This window comes from Gopherus flavomarginatus, chromosome 4, assembly GCF_025201925.1.
Source record: "Gopherus flavomarginatus isolate rGopFla2 chromosome 4, rGopFla2.mat.asm, whole genome shotgun sequence".
Classification (NCBI taxonomy): Eukaryota; Metazoa; Chordata; order Testudines; family Testudinidae; genus Gopherus; species Gopherus flavomarginatus.
In genome coordinates, this window is record NC_066620.1 from 161,422,574 (window position 1) to 161,442,592 (window position 20,019).

At 44.9% G+C, this 20,019-nt stretch overlaps 1 protein-coding gene across 8 annotated transcripts in view; it reads right to left on the bottom strand.

Moving 5' to 3' along the window:
* Positions 1–15,513: 15,513 nt before the first annotated feature.
* FAM135A (family with sequence similarity 135 member A) overlaps positions 15,514–20,019 on the bottom strand; it is a 170,690-nt gene continuing 166,184 nt past the window's right edge. For all 8 annotated transcript variants that reach the window (XM_050950601.1, XM_050950604.1, XM_050950598.1 and 5 more), the window contains 2 exons: positions 18,002–18,115; positions 15,514–17,342 (listed from right to left, as the gene is read on the bottom strand). In XM_050950601.1, coding sequence (XP_050806558.1) covers positions 17,137–17,342; positions 18,002–18,115 — 320 coding nt within the window. In that variant the 3' untranslated portion in view covers positions 15,514–17,136. The remainder of the gene's footprint in view (positions 17,343–18,001; positions 18,116–20,019) is intronic.

Here is a 20,019-nt window from a genome sequence, read left to right on the forward strand (position 1 = left end):
CCCTCCGGGAGGCGGCGCCGCGCCACGTTGCGGGCGGGGACAGGGCTGGGGGAGCAGCGCAGGGCGGGGTAGCCGCAGACCTGCCCCTTGCCCGCTCGCTCGGATCTTCTCCCTGTTCCGGCTAACGAAGGTGGCGACCCTGCCGCCGTTCCGCGCCTGATTCACGGCTCTCCCCAGAGATGGGGGTGCGGGGCTGCCGGCTGGATGCGCAGCAGCAGGGGAGCGCGGCACAGTAGCTCTAGCAAAGCGGAGTTTACAGCACATTTCTCATAAACCAGCGTGTGAGCCCCTTCTCTGCTCGTATTAATAACAAAGCGTGTTGAAGTTTCTGATGCAGAAGGGGGACAGGCCCAGGCCAGAACTATCCCCTTCAACTTCATAAATCTCTCAGCTACTCCACTTAGGCCTGGTCCACAGTACAGCGTTAAGTCGATTTAATGCTGTACCTGTCCACACTACAAGGCACTTTAAATTGATTTCTGTACTCCCCAACGAGAGGAGTAACCCTAACATTGATATTACTATATCGATTTAGGGTTAGTGTTGACGGAAATCGAAGTTATTGGTCTCATTCTTTTACTGAGCTACCCAGAGTGCACCGCTCCGGAAATCGATGGTAGCCCAGGACCATGGACGCACACAACCGAATTAATGTGCCCTAGTGTGGACGCGTAAATCGATTTTATAAAACCAGTTTTATAAAACCGGTTTTAAAAATTTCTATTTTATGCTGTAGTGTAGACGTGGCCTTAGTGAGAGATGCTTCAGAAATACTTGTAAACGGCCCCGCTCTCCCTCCATTAGGGCCCTCTCTGAAAACAGTGGAAAAACCTATTCTGTGCAGTAAGTGCAAGACATGCTTCTAGAATGAAGAGGAGTCCAGAGGAATACAGGTGGCAGCACTCAAGCAGAAACATTGTTACAGTCTGCCCCATTCCCCTCCGGGGAAAATACAAGTCTGGAGAATTTAGATAGAGGAACACAAAAAAGCACAGCCAAGAAGATAAAGCTTCTGTTGTCCCCTTGTCATACAAACAGAATGTACCCAGGACCAGTGCTAGGGGTTTGAGCGCCCTAGGCAGATGGCAATTTCGCCGCCTCGTGCGCTGGTCCCGGGGCTCTGCTGGAGCTGCCGCAGTGGTGCCTGCAGAGGGTCTGGTGCTCCGTGGCTCCAGTGGAGCTGCCGCAGTGGTGCCTGCGGGCGGTCCACCAGATCCGCACGAGCAGCCGACCGTCCGCAGGCACGACTGCAGCAGCTCCACCAGAGCCGCCTGCCGCCCCCTCCGGCAAAACGGCCAGGACCGGCGCTAGGGGTTTGAGCGCCCTAGGCGGATGGCAATTTTGCTGCCCTGCGCGCTGGTCCCGCAGCTCCGGTGGAGCTGCCACAGTGGTGCCTGCGGAGGGTCCAGTGCTCCGTGGCTCCGGTGGAGCTGCCGCATTGATGCCTGCGGGCGGTCCACCGGAGCCGCGGAGCACCAAACCCTCTGCAGGCATCACTGCGGCAGCTCCACCAGAGCCGCCTGCCGCCCCCTCCGGCAAAACGGCGCCCACCAATTATTCTGGTGCCCTAGGCGATTGCCTAGGCTGCCTAAATGGTAGCACCGGCCCTGAATGTACCAATCTTCACTAAATCTGCATGACTCTCTTCTATGGACACTCAAATTTAAGTGTCTCATATTGATTTAGCTTGTCAATCCCTGATCAGAGTAAATTAAACTAACATAAAGCATGCTTAAATCAATCTGAGAGTGTCCACACAATAAGACTCAAGTAGTTTAACTACATCTGTTTCTAAAAACAATTTACATTAATTAAATTAAATTTTTGTGGGTACATACAGCCTAAGATATTGTGGGCAAGAGTAAAAAACAATCATGTAGGAAGTATTACAAAACACTGACAATTCTTGCTAATACGTTCACTTTTTCAAGCCCATAAGGCTAAAATAACACTGTAGGATCAATTTTAGCACAATTTTTTCACCTAAAAATTAGTTGAGGCGTGAAAAGCCAGGTTTGGTGTATTCTGCAAACACAGAATTTAGTTCTTGAGCCTGTAAGTGTGCATATAACACTGAAAACATGAATTGAATGTACCTGATGAAGTGATACCTTTCTGAAGCTGCAGAGTCTTGAAACAATAGTTCTGAGATGTGTGAACAGCCCCGTTACCTCAGTCAGGGCCCTGTGAACTCTGCAATTCCACAACCAGTTGACATTTTTCCAAGAAGCTACAGAATTCAACCATTTTACTGTATTAATTTTTTGGGGTAACTACTGGGGTTTATTTTGGTGAATGGAAGGACCGGGGGGAAAAGTATTGAGTAGATTAAGGCTTTGATGAATGGAATTCAATGTGCTTTGCTGCAGAACTAAAACAGAACTCAAAACACAATGCCACCCGTGAGTTTAAGAAAAAAAAACCTCCAGTCCCCAAGTAAAACTTTTAATTTTAATAGTTTACTGTTGTAGACTTAGTATTCTTAGCTTATAAATATTTACATTTAATAATTGGGCCACACAATTTGCAATGCATACACACCACCGTTACCAGATTTTCCCATTACATTAGGGTATGGTCATTTATTAGGGTTACTCTTCTGGGGCGCGGTGGGAAGGAGTTTCAGTAATTCTATCAATGTACTGCTTGTGTCACTTGTGTTCTCACACGGAGCTCTACTTCTCCCTTCTGCACGTTCCTTCCCAATGGAGCTATCCTGCAGCATTCCCAATGGCTGGGTTCTTCTAGTCCTAGAATCAGATGAACACACACATTAACAGAGTGCATCTGAGAGGACCAGGTTAATCAGCACTCCCAAGCTGACCCCTCAGATGTCCCTGGACTCAGTGGCCGGTGTTGAGCAGCACTTCCAAGCTGTCACTCTCTTATGCCATGGGTACTGAACCAGAACAGAGTATGCCTGAGCATGCTAGATCAAGCAGCACTTTCAAGCTCCCAGTCTTATATTCCCCTGGACTCATCAGTCTGGGTTGAGCAGCACTTCCAAGCTGCTACCCTCATATGCCCCAGGTTCAGCATGTCCCTATCCCCACTTCACATTACAATTGTTCTGGTAGTAACCCACAGGATTTTGGGACGCTGCAGGGATCTTTAGCTTAGGTACGAGAAGCGTTGCTGCAGAGAGAAAGAAAGAAAGAAACTAGCTTAACCATGAAAGTTATTTATTGCCAGGTAATAACCGTACAAGGGGAGCCAAACAAACAAAACAGTTAGATTTAATATTCTAACTTAAATTTGATTACAAAAGTCAGGTTTAAAAAACTATAACTGATCACACAAGTCAGGGTCAGAAGGCTGTACCAGGAGAGAGTGAGTTAGGTTCTCACCACTCTGTGGAGCTTGAATCAATCAGGGTTTCCAGGTGGTGATGGTGGTAGCTGAGGGTCCAGAGTGCTAGAGACAGGCAGAGCCCCCAGAAGGATCAGTCAGAAGATGAAGTCCCAATGGAATGGATGTAGTTTTTGGATGTGGGCATCAGAGCACTTACTGGAGCATGGGTAGGGGTTTTTATAAGGAAAGAACAAAGGCTCAGGGGAGACCACTAGATTTATTTATGGGTAAACTGATGGCTCAAGGGAATATACCAAAGTTGTTTTGTTCAGGCTAGACAATAGGAACTGATCATCCCGGGCTATGGGCGGTGTTTCTTCCAGGGAGCTCACAATGCAATTAGGCAGCTTCAATATTTTGGATACCAATAAGGGATTTATTACTAGAATTTGTCTGATAACTACTGAGCTGGGTGTGGGCAGGCGTGGGTTCATTAACATGTGGAGCAGAGATCCCCCATCATGCAAGGCTTCCCGGCTTTTCTGGTCTCAGAGTTCAGTGTGGTTCTTGCCTTGAAATCTCTGTTCTCCATTCTGCATGCTAATGGAGATGCCTTCCTGTCCCATCTTCAATGCAAACCAGGCTCGGGGAGTTTCCTTAATCACTCTTCTTTGCAGGGCCGGCTCTAGGTTTTTTGCCACTCCAAGCAAAATAAAATTTGGCTGCCCCCACCCAGCCCTGGGCTCCCCCCGCACCACCCTGCTGCCCCAGCCCTGGGTTCTCCCCCCTTCCTGCAACCCCTGCTGCCCCAGCTCTGGGCCTCCCCCCCACCCACACCCCCTGGCACCCCAGGCCTGGGCTCACACACACCCCGTGCTGCAGCAGCTCTGGGCACCCCCTTTCCCTTCCACCAGTTCCTCTGCCTGCCACCCCAGCCCTGTTCTCTGCCCTCTCCACCCGCACCCCCTGCCGCCCTAGCCCTGGGCTCTTCCCCGCCCCTTCCCCACCTGCACCCTCCTTCTGCTCCAGCCCTGGGTCACTGGTAACTTGCTCCCAGGGCAGGTCATTCACCAGGAATTCTGAATGTGCACAGAACACAGACAGGATTGGTTCCCATATGGTTATAGAACTGCAGTAAAGTTTAACAATTTTCAGCTTGTGCGATTGGAGGCTATCTGGATGCATATTATAAGACTGTCCTCCATAAATGAGGAAATGTCACGGTGCCTTTATTATTCTTTTGTTCCATTCTTTGTTTCTATGGGAAATTTGCCAATGCAATATCACTGTCTTCCTTTTAAACAACTTAAAAAAAACACATAATGGCTGTTGAAAATAGCAATTCCAGTCCTAAAAACCACTGGGAAGCATTTCTTGCTCAATTTTATCTACTTTTTCTACAGCAAATTACAGTGGATCAGTATATTTGATTTGGGAGAAATGAAGTAACAACTGCCCAAATTGAGCTTGACCACTCCTGAATTTTGAGTTGTTAAAATCTAGAAAGCAGGTGCTAGATTCCCTTTCTGCATATTAGCTAAATCTGGAAAGCAAAAGTCAACTTCTGCTTCCATGGCTCAGAAGTGGAAATCCTCCTAAGTGCCTGGTACTGTACCTAAAGTTGCCCAGGTCCAGAGCCTCCCCTCCCTCCCTTTTCATTTTAAAAATTCTAGTGGGATCCACGTACCTCCCTTGCCAGGCTTCAGATAGGGAGGGGCACTGTCCATTTAGTCCACCCAATTCCTTCTTTGGGGGCTGCAAGGTGAGGTCACACCAGTATCCCTAAGCCAGTCGGGTGATGTCTTCTGAAGGGGATATCTGGGCCAAAGCCTTCTACTCCTTGGGCACACTTGTTCCCCATTCACAGAGCCACCCCGCTTTAGCAGTGAGCTCAAGCTGCAGCATGAGGTTTCAGCTACCATACTCCCTCCCTCCCTTTCCTGTTGGTAGTGGCAAGGAAATGCTGAGAAATGTAATTCTTTCCCTGCTCCAGGGCTGGTTCTACAAGCAGGAAGCTAACCAAGGAACTACAGCTCCCACAGCCCCCTGCTGGTTCTGAGCTCCCAGGCTCGATCCCTGCTAGCTGCTGCCCCTGCAAATGGGCTGCCCCCAGCAGCTGCTGGCTTTGTGGGTGCCTAGAGCTGCCCCTGCTTCTTTGGAGCGGTTTAGGTTTGTCTTCCACTGCCTTTTCATTGCTTTTTGTAAGTCTTTCTTCTGATCAGCTTTGGTTCAAGCAGAGGCTGGGTGGTGGTGGGGGGAAGGTTTTTTGTGAGTCAGACAGGCTGGACACTGCACCCTGGTTCCCTAAAAACACAACTTCATCCTTTTCTCCTGTTTTTGTTTTTAAAAAACTTTCAAATACTTCCTTGTGTTCTGAAACATATTCTGATACATATTTTCATTTTCTTCCCATTTTAGTGTGTCAAATTTTTAAACCGTTATCTGCTGACAGCTTGAAATATGTATATGGTAGGTGTGATATTCATCAGTACATTCAGATGTGCACACACTTCAGAACTTGTGTGTGTGCGCCTTTGTTTACTGTATCTTCTAGATAAATACATAACCTTACTTCAACAGGCAGTTTTGCAAATACATGCAGACTAATGTATTACCATAATACATATATCATGCAATGTATTGTATTTTCCAAATAAGACAAGTTAATTTTATATACTTGACTGATACAAAAGTAGGGTGAAAACTGGAAAAAAACAAATAATACCTTTTGTAAAACCCAGGATTTTTTCAGTAAAAATAGGTTTAAACTGAAAATGGAGGGGCTTAAAAATGTAGTAATTTCTGCTGCAGAATGTGGTCCCATTGTGTTGGCTATGAACAGCAGAGATATGAAGATGAGCTGAAAGTAGGGACTGAAAAAGGAAGTCAAAAGCCCTCTTTTCCATTGCCAGAAAGGAGGAAGGTGAATAGTGGGTGAAGACATCAGTTCCAGGAGAAGGAGAGTGGTTGAAAAAATCCCCTTTCACTCATAGGAAAAGACAGTTACCTTTTTGTAACTGTTGCTCTTCGAGATTTGTTGCTCATGTCCATTCCAATGTAGATGTTTGTGCTTGCCACATGCACTGGTGCTAGAAGTCTTTCCCTCAGTGGTATCTGTAGGGGACTGACTCTGGCGCCCTCTAGAGTGGCATGTGTATGCAATAGTATAAGGGGCGCCATTGCCGCCCCCCCGCCAGTTCCTTTTTTCCAGAAACTTCATAAGTGAGGAAAGAGGGTGGGTCATGGAATGGACATGAGCAACACATCTAGTGAACAACAGTTACAAAAAGGTAACAGTCTTTTCTTTGCTTGCTCCTATGCTTGCTTGCTCATATGCATTCCTTTGTAGGTGACTCCCAAACAGTATCACCGGAGTCCATGAACCTGTCAATTGCAACACAACTCTGCCAAAGACAGCCTCATCTCTGGCTTGATGGGTGATGGTGTAATGCATCGTGAACATGTGCACTGAAGATCACATCGCGGCCCTGCATATATCCTGGATAGGGACATGCGTCAGAAAGGTAGTGGACCTCATCTCTCTAGAATACCGTTAACAGGGGCTCCATAGCGAGGGCTTTAATCTCAAAGATACGCCTCACTGAGGTAATTGCTACAAGGAATGTAACCTTCCACGACAGATGGGAAAGGGAACAAGAAGCCATGAGCTCAAAGGGCAGACCTGTGAGCCTAGAGAGGACTAGGTTGAGGTCCCATTGGGGAACCACATCCCAGATCTGCAGAAAGAAGTTTTCAAGCCCCATCAGGAACCTGATCAACATCTCATGCGAGAATACTGATTTACCCTGGACACGAGGACGGAAGGCCAATATGGCTGCCAGGTGCACCTTGATTGAAGAGAAGGCGAGGCCCTGGTGCTTTAAGTGAAGAAAGTAATCCGGGATGGACTGCAGAGACGACTGGGTCGGGGAGATGTTACTCTCCGATGCCCAGCAAGAGAAACTCTTCCACTTTGCCAAGTAACTTGCTCTGGTGGAGGGCTTTCTGCTTTCCAAGAGAACCTGCTGTACCTGACTAAAGCAGGCCTGTTCCTCTGGATTCAGTCACACAACATCCACGCTGTAAGGTGGAGAGAGGCAAGGTTTGGGTGCAGAAACCAACCATGATCCTGTGAGAGTAGGTCCGGGCGGCTGTGAAGTGGCCACAGGGCTACCACAGCCAGGTCCCAATGCTGGCGAAGCCATGCCGGGGTGATCTTGACTCATGCCTTGTCCTTCTTGATTTTTGAGAGGACTTTGCTGATGAGTGGAATTGGCAAGAAGGCATACATCAGGTCCCCTGACCATGACAGGAGAAAAGCATCGGAAAGTGAGCCTCTGCCGAGGCCTTGGAGAGAGCAGAACTGATGACATTTTCTGTTTTGTCTGGTGGTGAACAAGTCCACTTCGGGAGTCCCCCACTTCTGTAAGAGCGCTCAGACAACCTTCGAATGGAGTGACCATTTGTGGTGAGAGAAGGACCTGCTGAGGTGATCAGCCAGCATGTTATGGATGCCAGGGAGGTGCAAGGCTTCCAGGTGGATTGCATGCTGAATGCAAAAGTCCCACAGGCAGAGGACCTCCTGGCATACAGCTGATGAAAGCGCTTCCCCAGGCCTGTTGACATAGAACATAGAGGCCGTGTTGTCCGTCAACACCTGCACCACCTGACTGGACAGCGGGGAAAGGAAGACAGCACAGGCTAGATGAATGGCCCTGAGCTCCCTGATGTTTATACGTAATGCAAGCTCCTCTCGAGGTAATAACCCTTGAGTCTGCAGGGTACTGAGTTATGCTCCCCAGCTGAGGTCAGACACATCCAAAACCAGGGAGACTGTGGGTCATGGACTTACAAATGGCACTCCTTCCAACAGCAACATCCACCACTGCAGAGAGGTAAGTACCCTTGGAGTGACTGTGATGAGCTTGTCCAGGTGATGTCTAGATCGACACCATCCACATTTGGAGGGGGTGCAGCCTGTGTCTCGCTTGGCAGACAACATACGTACATGCTGCCATGTTACCCAATAATTTGAGACAGACTCAGGCCACGGTGAGTGGTGATGCTGGCAATGAGATCAGACATTGCCCTGAACCTGACCTCTGGCAGAAATGCTCTGGCTCGGGTAGAGTCGAGTACCACGCCAATAAACTCTATATCCTTGGACAGAGATTAATGTTGATTTTTGTTTATCAGCAGGCCCGGAGCTTGACAAGTGGCTTGTAGCATCTTGATGTTGCACTGGACTTGGACCAGCCCTTGATGAGCCAGTCATTGAGGTAGGGGTAAATCTGGATACCCCAACATCTGAAGTAGGCTGCCACTACCAACATGCATTTCATAAACACTCTTGGTGCTGTTGCTAGGCCAAAGGGGAGCACCACAAATTGGTAATGGGTGATCCCAACTACAAAACGTAGGAACTGTCTGTGACCGTGGAATATCGATATGTGAAAGTAAGCATCTTTCATGTTGAGGGCAGCCTATTAGTCTACTGGATCCAGGGAAGGAAAGATGGAGATCAGAGAGACCATGCAAAACTTCAACTTCTTGAAATACTTGCTGAGGTTCCACTGATCGAGGATGGAGCATAGACTTCTCTTGGCCTTTGGGATTAAAAAAATAGCAGGAGTAAAATCTTTTCCCTCTTAAATATAGTGGAACTCCCTCCACAGCTCACATTTTCAGAAGGCCCTGGAGATCCTGAGTGAGCAGATACTCCTGAGAAGAGTCCCTGAAGAGGGACAGGACAAGGGGGAGGATAGAAATAAACTGGAGGGTACATCCCCTTGCTACTGTGCTGAGGACCCAAAGGTCTGATATTATAGTGGCACAGGCAGGGAGGAAGGGAAACAGGCATTTGTAAAATAATAGGGGAGCAGGATGTGTTAACAGGTGTGTTGTAAATAAAACACGAGAAGTCATTCTTCCACTCTACTCTGTGCTGGTTAGGCCTCAGCTGGAGTATTGTGTCCAGTTCTGGCCACTGCATTTCAAGAAAGATGTGGAGAAATTGGAGAGGGTCCAGAGAAGAGCGACAAGAATGATTAAAGGTCTTGAGAACATGACCTATGAAGGAAGGCTGAAAGAATTGGGTTTATTTAGTTTGGAAAAGAGAAGACTGAGAGGGGACATGATAGCAGTTTTCAGGTATCTAAAAGGGTGTCATCAGGAGGAGGGAGAAAACTTGTTCACCTTAGCCTCTAATGATAGAACAAGAAGCAATGGGCTTAAACTGCAGCAAGGGAGATTTAGGTTGGACATTAGGAAAAAGTTCCTAACTGTCAGGGTAGTTAAACACTGGAATAAATTGCCTAGGGAGGTTGTGGAATCTCCATCTCTGGAGATATTTAAGAGTAGGTTAGATAAATGTCTATCAGGGATGGTCTAGACAGTATTTGGTCCTGCCATGAGGGCAGGGGACTGGACTCGATGACCTCTCGAGGTCCCTTCCAGTCCTAGAGTCTATGAATCTAGGATCCAGGACACAGGCTGGACAATCGCCTTTGAGCACACCCTCAAAATGCCTGCTTACCACCTGGTTGGTTATGGGTGGAACTCGAGTGAGCAGAGCATACCGGCTGATGGCCTTACTGGAACTTATAGCTTGTGACCTTTTTGCAGGAGGGCTCTGATCAAAGATGGCTCTTGAACCTGTAGGTTTGCTATAGGTTAAACTGCTTCCTTGTTGGCCCCGGTGTGTACAGGCCTAGGCAGTGCAAGCTAGCCCTTGAGTCTTTCAGGCCATGCAATTTACTGTCTGTTTGCTTGGAAAACTGCCAGGCCATCGAATGGGAAGTCCTGCATGGATTGTTGAACCTCCGTCAAAAGGCCCAACAACTGCAACCAGGACAGCCCACTTTATCAAAATGGCCAAAGCCATAAGTCTGGGCTGCAGAGTTAGCTGCATCTGAGGTCACTTGGAGGGCTGTCCTGGCGACCGCCCTGCCCTCATCAAGGATAGCCAGAAATTCCTTCCTTGGTTCTTCTAGGAGCGAGTCTGAGAATTTAGCCATGGACTGCCAGATATTACAATCATAACAGCCAAGCAAGGTCTGATGGTTGGCCACTGTCAGCTGGATGTAGAATAAATTTTTCTAACAAAAAGAGATCGATCCTTGTTCTTAGGCATTGATCCCGATTGGTCCTGTCTATTGTGCTCATTGGCTGCTGACACAATGAGTGAGCTTGGGGCAGGGTGGGTATAAAGATACTCATACCCCTTAGCGGGGACATAGTATTTTTTTTCTGCCCGCTTGGAGATGGGGGCACCAATGAAAATGTCTGCCATAGAACCCTAGTAATTTTCACCACTCCCTCATGCATCGGCAATGCCACCCTAGAGGGGGCTGCTGCACTAGGGCTCCACCAGCTCCTTGGCTTCCAGCCCCAGGTTTGAGGCAACCCTCTTCAGGAGCTCCTGGTGGGCCCTGGCATCGTCCTGAGGAACTGGATGAGAGGGCCCCAGTATTACCTCATCAGGAGAAGATGAGGAGGAGGTAGGTACAGGTGGGTCTACCAATTCCGCCACATCTGCTGTGGGAGCCTCAGCCAAGGCTGGCTGGTCCTGGGGAACCTGCTCTGACTCCACGTCCATAAGAACATAAGAACGACCGTACCAGATCAGACCAAAGGTCCATGTAGCCCAGTATCTGTCTACCGACAGTGGCCAATGCCAGGTGCCCCAGAGGGAGTGAACCTAATAGGCAGTGATCAAGTGATCTCTCTCCTGCCATCCATCTCCATCCTCTGACGAACAGAGGCTAGGGACACCATTCTTTACCCATTCTGGCTAATAGCCATTTATGGACTTAACCACCATGAATTTATCCAGTTCTCTTTTAAACACTGTTATAGTCCTAGCCTTCACAACCCCCTCAGGTAAGGAGTTCCACAAGTTGACTGTGCGCTGCGTGAAGAACTTCCTTTTATTTGTTTTAAACCTGCTGCCTATTAATTTTATTCGGTGACCCCTAGTTCTTGTATTATGGGAATAAGTAAATAACTTTTCCTTATCCACTTTCTCAACATCACTCATGATTTTATATACCTCTATTATATCCCCCTAGTCTCTTTTCCAAGCTGAAGAGTCCTAGCCTCTTTAATCTTTCCTCTTATGGGACTCTCTCCAAACCTCTAATCATTTTAGTTGCCCCTTTCTGAACTTCTTCTAGTGCTAGAATATCTTTTTTGAGGTTAGGAGACCACATCTGTACACAGTGTTCAAGATGTGGGCGTACCATTGATTTATATAAGGGCATTAATATATTCTCAGTCTTATTGTCTATCCCCTTTTTAATGATTCCTAACATCCTGTTCGCTTTTTTGACTGCCTCTGCACACTGTGTGGACATCTTCAGAGAACGATCCACGATGACTCCAAGATCTTTTTCCTGAGTCGTTGTAGCTAAATTAGCCCCCATCATATTGTATGTATAGTTGGGGTTATTTTTTCCAATGTGCATTACTTTACATTTCTCCACATTAAATTTCATTTGCCATTTTGTTGCCCAATCACCTAGTTTTGTGAGATCTTTTTGAAGTTCTTCATAGTCTGCTTTGGTCTTAACTATCTTGAGTAGTTTAGTATCATCTGCAAACTTTGCCACCTCACTGTTTACCCCTTTCTCCAGATCATTTATGAATAAATTGAATAGGATTAGTCCTAGGACTGACCTTTGGGGAACACCACTAGTTACCCCTCTCCATTCTGAGAATTTACCATTAATTCCTACCCTTTGTTCCCTGTCTTTTAACCAGCTCTCAATCCATGAAAGGACTTTCCCTTTTATCCCATGACAGCTTAATTTACCATAAGAGTCTTTGGTGAGGGACCTTGTCAAAGGCTTTCTGGAAATTTAAGTACACTATGTCCACTGGATCTCTTGTCCACATGTTTGTTGACCCCTTCAAAGAACTCTAATAAATTAGTAAGACACGATCTCCCTTTACAGAAACCATGCTGACTATTGCTCAACAGTTTATGTTTTTCTCTGTGTCTGACAATTTTATTCTTAACTATTGTTTCAACTAATTTGCCCGTTACCAACGTCAGACTTACCGGTCTGTAATTGCTGGGATCACCTCTAGAGCCCTTTTTAAATATTGGCATTACATTAGCTAACTTCCAGTCACTGGGTACCGAAGCCGATTTAAAGGACAGGTTACAAACCTTAGTTAATAGTTCCCCAACTTCACATTTGAGTTCTTTCTTGGGTGAATGCCATCTGGTCCCGGTGACTTGTTAATGTTGAGTTTATCAATTAATTCCAAAACCTCCTCTAGTGACACTTCAATCTGTGACTGTTCCTCAGATTTGTCACCTACAAAAGCCAGCTCAGGTTTGGGAATCTCCCTAACAACCTCAGCCGTGAAGACTGAAGCAAAGAATCCATTTAGTTTCTCCACAATGACTTTATCGTCTTTAAGCGCTCCTTTTGTATTTCGATCGTCAAGGGGCCCCACTGGTTGTTTAGCAGGCTTCCTGCTTCTCATGTACTTAAAAAACATTTTGTTACCACCTTTGGAGTTTTTGGCTAGCCGTTCTTCAAACTCCTCTTTGGCTTTTCTTATTACACTCTTGCACTTAAGTTGGCAGTGTTTATACTCCTTTCTATTTACCTCACTAGGATTTGACTTCCACTTTTTAAAGGAAGTCTTTAAAGTCAAGTCCAAGTCAGGGGTGGGTGAGAGACTGTCACCGATTGTCTGTTGGATGCCCCCAAGGCCAACCTGTGCCCCAGCGACTGGTGGGGATATCCCCAAGGGTTCCAGAGGGCAGTTGCTGGGGGCAGGCCAGTGGCCCTGGGACCAGACTGCCGTTGGTGGCCCGTCAGGGAATGCCAGTGCCCCCGATGGGTAGCCCTGGCCTGCGGGAAGTGTCTCCTCCTTGCTGTCGGGAGCCTGAGGAGGGGAAGACTTGTCTGGGGGACCAGGTCGGTGCCAAGGCTGCCTGTTTACCCCAATCCCATCGGCTCTGGCTGTGGACCTCTGTTAAGGACCTGTACGAGGGCGATGGCTCTTGGTGAGGCGATTCCAGTGATCGCTGGCAGCGTTCAGCAAATTGGCAATGGTATCCTGGCAATCTATGCTTCACACTTAAAAGCAGTGCCACTCTGTAGAGTGGGAGTGAGAAGACTGACATATCGGAGACCGTCGATCGATGTGCCCATGGTGAACTGTACCGGCAATCCGGTAACCTGTGATGGGGCTCCAGGGACCTGTGTCTTGAGAGAGCAGCTTGGGTACTCCTGGCACCAGAGCTCTGGAGACTGGTGCCATGCCTCTGCGCCAGCCCACTGGTGATTGACACCTAGAGTCTGATGAATGTTGCCTTGAGTCTGGGGACTGACACTGGAAACTCTGGCAGGCAAATTGACCCATGTCTGAGGGCTGGTGGCGCTGTTCAGGTGAGCACTGGTGGGGCACCCCTGCAGTGAGGAGCGGTGCTGCACTGATGGGGACCATTGAAAGAGTCCCAAGACAAGTTTACCCCTTGAATAGGGCACCTCCGTGGCCAGCATAGGTGGCACTAGCAGGGACAATGTCTTCAGCAGCCTGAAAGGCCTCAGCATGGATGGCACCGCCAGGTGCTGAGTGCCTCTGTTGCTTCCTGGGGTGGTGGGCACGTCTTGGAGTCACCTTGACCGCTCAGTGGGAGTTGGCACCTGGCCACCATCTAGAGGGGAAGAGCTGGCCTGCGTGGGTCTTTGCTCTCCTCTGTCTCTTTCTCTTTACGGATATAGGAGACCATCCCATCCCAGCCTTTGCTTTTTAGCCGGTACTGGGGATGGGGATTGGCGCCAGTGTGAGGCTGGTGCTAGCAGCGCACTCCACACCAGGGCCATGGTGCTAGGAGCAAAATCTGATCTGGTTGGCTCTGAGGCCAATGAAGGGCCAATTCCATACGGAGTGCTTGGAGACAAATGTCCTGCTCCTTTTTGGTCCACGGTCTGAAGCTCTTGCAGATGTGACAGTTGTTGCTAATGTGGGTTGCCCCTAAACACTTCAGACAGCTTCTATGGGAATAACTTACTGGCATGGGTTTCTTGCAACAGTCACAAGGTTTGAAGCCTGGGGATCAGGGCATGCCTGTCCATAGGCTAAAGTCCCGTTCAGGACTAACAAACTATCACTAACTCTATACTAAGGGTACTATAAAACTAGCAAAATTTTTAGCAACTATATACAAAAAGTTCACAACTAGGCTTGCCAAGGCAAGGAGATGTTCCAGCAATGGCACTGGTGGTAAGAAGGAACCGAGGGCAGCAGGAGCTGGTGGCACCGCTTACATACACATCACTCTAGAGGGTGCCAGAGCTGGTACCCTATAAATACTTCTGACGGAAAAACTTCTGGCACCGGTACATGTGGTGAGCACATACATCTACAATGGAATGGACATGAGCAAGCACTCAAAGAAGAACCAGGGGATTGGCTTTTTCTCATATCTTTCAGGACATCCCAAACAAGTGTCTTGTTTCAGCAACTAGGGGTGTGCTCTCCAAATATTTCAGATAAGATTTGTTTTACAACTAGATTAACTTTGAAAGAGTATTCTAGCACAAAATGAATAATTCACCCAAATATTTAGATGCACCACTTTCATTCCATATGCAGATCTCCCAGTCATATTAATGGGAGTTTTTTGCAGTGACAAAGGTAGAATATGGCTGCCAACAGACTGCTGGATTCATGGAAAAAGGTGTTATGGATCTTTTTTTTTTTCTCTCATTTTAAAGGCACCTCCAATAGTAGCATAGTGCCATCTTAGACCATGTAGGGACACTGGTTCAGTATTGTCTCAAAAGAATAGGGCCTACGGAATTACCAGTACGATCCTACTACCTGCAACATCCGTTTTCCTTGTCATACGAATATAAACTAGGTTCAACTCTGCTTAAAGTTGTAAGAGCTGCCATTGCACAGGAAGCAGATGTGTGGCTGCACTGTCTTCTGCTGGATTAACTCCACTGGAATGCGATACACTTTTAGTTTGCCATGCTATAGCCAGGTCTAAAGAAGCATCTTCTAACAGGTTTTAAAACTGTTTCTCCTCATGTGTTAAAAATGGTTTAATTTGATCAACATGAACCAGGCAAAACTATTTGCTAGAGTAGGTCCCTAAACGAAATATTGCAGTCTACTGATGGCCAAAATATTTGGTTTCTTGTTGATATAATTCAAACATTTACTAGAACGTAAAATAAAATTTTAGAGTAATATGAGTGTAAAATACTATTTATAACCACTAATAAAATAGTCATTTTCACAGATGAATGTATTAATTATTGTATTCTCTGTCAGTATCATAAGGACTTGCCTCATGCAACTCAATAATACAACATTTTTTAAAGTGATCAAATGGCTGTATTGCTGACTAGTCTAAAGTGGTCTTTTGAAGTTTGTAAACTACAGATTAAAAATAATTTTACAAAGATTGCAAGAACAAACCCTATCAAAATGCAAGGTTACTTAATCATAAACTCTTATTGACATACCTGAGAGAAATAATACAAAATACCTACAGTCTCCCAACATTTTGGAGACTAGGAAAAGATTTCAGTTTCTTTAATTTTCTAGTAGAGTCATTTGTTCATTTTATTAACACCAGATGCAATAACACAATGCTAAAAATAAACATGCATTAGTTATACAACCAATTTATATTTTTCAAAAAATGCTGTTCATTACAACTAGTGGATGCACATATTACCTCCTTTCCACATTTAGTGCATTACTGTTTCAAACAGATAAAGGGGTAGGGAGGAGGAATTGAACTCAATGCTATTCAGCACCAGTAAAAAGTCAACAGACCTTTGACATTCCTGTATATCAAAAACATTTTATCTGCATCACTAAACATGTAAAGATTATAATTTTGTTCCATTTCAAGATACTTTGATTTATATTTACAATACTTTGTAATCAACAAAACATTTTAAGAATATTTAAAAATTATCTAAATTCATAAAAGTATTGCAGCAATTTATTACATTTACTTATTTTACGTACATACAAGGCAGTCCACGTAAAAGGTTCATTTGAAGAACTGAACTGACAGAGTAAGAGCAATTTTATTTAATTTGCAAAACCCCAATTATTAGAAGGCAGCTGTCGTTTAGTTAAACATTCAAAAATCCCTCATTGCCGCTTACTTCTGAACACTAAAGTTCCAGTAATGTAAGTGAATATGTAAACCAACATGTTTTTGAGATCATCAGTAGAAACTGTATTTCCACAGGCATAACATGTTTAATAATGATGATGATTTTATAGAAAATTATTAGGATGTAGTGATATCTGAACAGATGACTCAGTTTGCTCATTAAAATAATGGTCTTTACCAGGATTTCAGATATAGCTGTTTTCAATGTATGATATTTTAGCAGCTAATTGTTTTTTCCAGTTAGACTTTCTACAATGCTAAAACATAACAATCAGATGCATAATACTTTATTAGAATGTTTAAATTTCAATTTATTTTGGCATCCATGCCTCTATTAAAATGTAGCCATAAAGCATTGACTTTTGTAGTCTAAGAACCAATAATAAACCAACCAAATGTACATACTGTAATTTAATCTCCACTCAATTAGGTACCCCAAAATTAAGAAAAAGTAATAGAAAAGTAAAAAGAATCAAATAAAAAAATATTGCACAGCCACATTACCTAGAAAGTAAAGTTGATGTTAAAAAAGCTCTAAACATGGATGATATAAATTATCTTCCATACAAAAGTATAAATATCTCTTAAAATACAGCTGCAGCTATACTTCAATACCACACATTATTTGATTCATCTGTTAATGAGGTAATAGTCAAGTCTCTTACAATGCTTTTCTTCTACTGGAAATATTTTAGGGCAGAAACTAGAAAGAACTTTTCTAAAAATATTTCTGAATCAAGAACAGCAATGTGTGCAGCTCTCCCTATGAGAGAATCGGCTGTATTGGGCAATGCATTGATGACATTGTAACGGACCAAATTACATTCCTTGTTTTGAAGAACTGGCAGAAGCAGGTTCTGGATCATTTCTGCATAAATTGGTCCTGTAAAAAAAACAAACCAAAAAAATTGTATTACATGCATCACCCAGAATGAGCTACAGTTATGTGTCTCTGAATATGAAAATATGAACACATTCTAGAAAACAGAGACCTATTTTATATTGTCTCCATACTAAGTGAACATTTGAAATCTAATTTCTATAGACTTTAAAAAAAAATATCTTATAACCCATACATGTTACTGTTCGCATTTCATAGTGAAATAGTATTTTTTCCAGTACTAATTTATGATGACTCCAGAATATTTTGTCTATTTACTTTTCAGATGGATAATGCTATAGTATAAATGTGCCATAATATCTCATCATGAACTATAACTATAATTTTTTCCGACTTAGGAAGGATCATTAACTTCCTTTTCACTGCTAGTACGGAATTGGGCCTCTGCTAAATAAAATCTGTCACATCTTTTTTTTTTTTTTTTTTTTTTTTAAATTACAGACACCATTCTGCTCCCTGACTGATTTCATTGGGGATATGGTCGAGGCTCTACAATATCACTGTTTAAGTTTAAAAAAGAAAAAATCTTACATAGAAAATTCAATTATTTGAAAAATAACGGTTTATTTATTTTGACATTTGTTATACAGCTATCCATGGTCTAAAACACACAGAGACTTCACAGGCTACTCATTTATTACCAGATTGTTTATCTTTCAAAGCTGTTTTGCACATCTCTATGCGAGCAGAGTGATAAGGAACATAACGATCCTGCAGGGATCCAACTAGCACTATGTTTTTGAAGTAATGAAGACCTGCAGAAAGGGAAAGAAATGGTAAATACAAACAATATGCATCATTTGAAAATTTCTGCAAGATAAACATAATAAAAAATTCCAAACAGAAACTGAGTCTGATTTATTATTAGATATTGTAAACAAGGAAAGGAGATTAATTTCATTCATTAGAGCTAAAAAAAAAATATCCAATCAAGTTACATTTATACCCTTCCAAGAACCCTGAACTTTTTAAAACAGCCAGAAATTATAGTCCAAAACCCAAATACCTTTCAAAAATAGTGAAATAAGAGACTTCTTGAAAGAACGCAACCAAAGTGAAAGTTGTCTTTTGAAAGACTAGGCTTTTCCCACCCATGCAATAGGAGATGCCTGAGGCCCACAGACCCAAAAGAACACATGGTGGGCTTTTGCCTTCTTTGCTTTCTGGAGAGAGACATCCACACTTGACTCCAAAAAGCTTCTCAATTTTTTTATGCACTTTCTGATGGAATTCAGAGATTTAGAGCCAAGTGGCTCTAGGAACATATATCCTGGAGGCAGAAGCTCCCTCCACTGATCACTCAAAGCAAAGGGATTAATACCAAAACAAATCCACACCCTCATGAACAGTCTTTCAAATTGTTGTGACAATCACCAGTTTAAATGGTTTAGATGCAAGACAACTGAGTGTTTTTTTCTGAAGCTGCCCTGCAAGCCCTAGTGGGCATTTGGGTTTGCTTCAACCCTGAGTCCAATGCTCAGCTTAAAGGACTCCTCCCTAGATCAGTGGTGAGCAACTTAGGGCCAGGGCCGCCTTTAGGCTGATTCCCCTGAATTGGGCCCCATGCCAGCGCCTAAAAGGGCCCCGTGCCCTAAGGAAGAGCACCTAACTTAGGTACCTTTTTAATTTTTACTCACCTGGCAGCGCTCCGGGTCTTCGGCAGCATTTTGGCGGCGGGTCCTTCAGTGCCACCCAAGACCTAGAGCGAGTGAAGGACCTGCTGTCGAAACTATTCAAATCAGGCCCCGCACTTCCTAAAGCCGGCCCTGCCTGTCAGGGTAATCCGCTGGTGGCCGCGAGACAGTTTGTTTACATTGCCCATCTGCAGGCACAGCTACCTGCAGCTCCCAGTGGCTGCGGTTTGCTGTTTCTGGCCAATGGGAGGTGTGGGAAATGGTGGCCAGGACATCCTGTGGCCCGTGCCACTTCCCGCTGCTCCCATTGGCTGGGAATGGCGAACCGCAGCCACTGGGAGCTGCGGGTGGCCGTGCCTATGGACAGTCAATATAAACAAATTTTCTCGTGTCCCGCCAGTGGATTACCCTGATGGGCCGTGTGCAGCCTGTGGGTCGCAGGTTGCCCACCACTGACCTAGATGTTTGCTTTGAAGATTTTCCTTTCAAACACTCTGTGATAGATTTTGAGAGAATTTAGTAGATTCTCTCAAGATGCCCTGAGGAGGGATTTGATGTATTTCACGAAGTCAGGTATTGTGGGTGACATCTCCAGATAGATATGACATCTTACACACGATATCTGCAGCAAATGTGTCTGCAATCATCTTTCTCTGCATGGACCAGGGTGGATAAAAATCAATGGTTTAAATTTTTTTTAAATAATCTGATTTTTTATTTAAATTGGATTTTTAAAAATTTAATTTAAATACAACTTTATATTTCAAAATAGTATAAGAGGGGTAGCCGTGTTAGTCTGGATCTGTAAAAGCAGCAAAGAATCCTGTGGCACCTTATAGACTAACAGACGTATTGGAGCATGAGCTTTCGTGGGTGAATATCCACTTCGTCCGATGCATGTAGTGGAAATTTCCAGAGGCAGGTATAAATATGCAAGCAAGAATCAGGCTACTGATAACGAGGTTAGTTCAATCAGGGACGATGAGGCCCTCTTCTAGCAGTTGGGCCTCATCCTCCCTGACTGA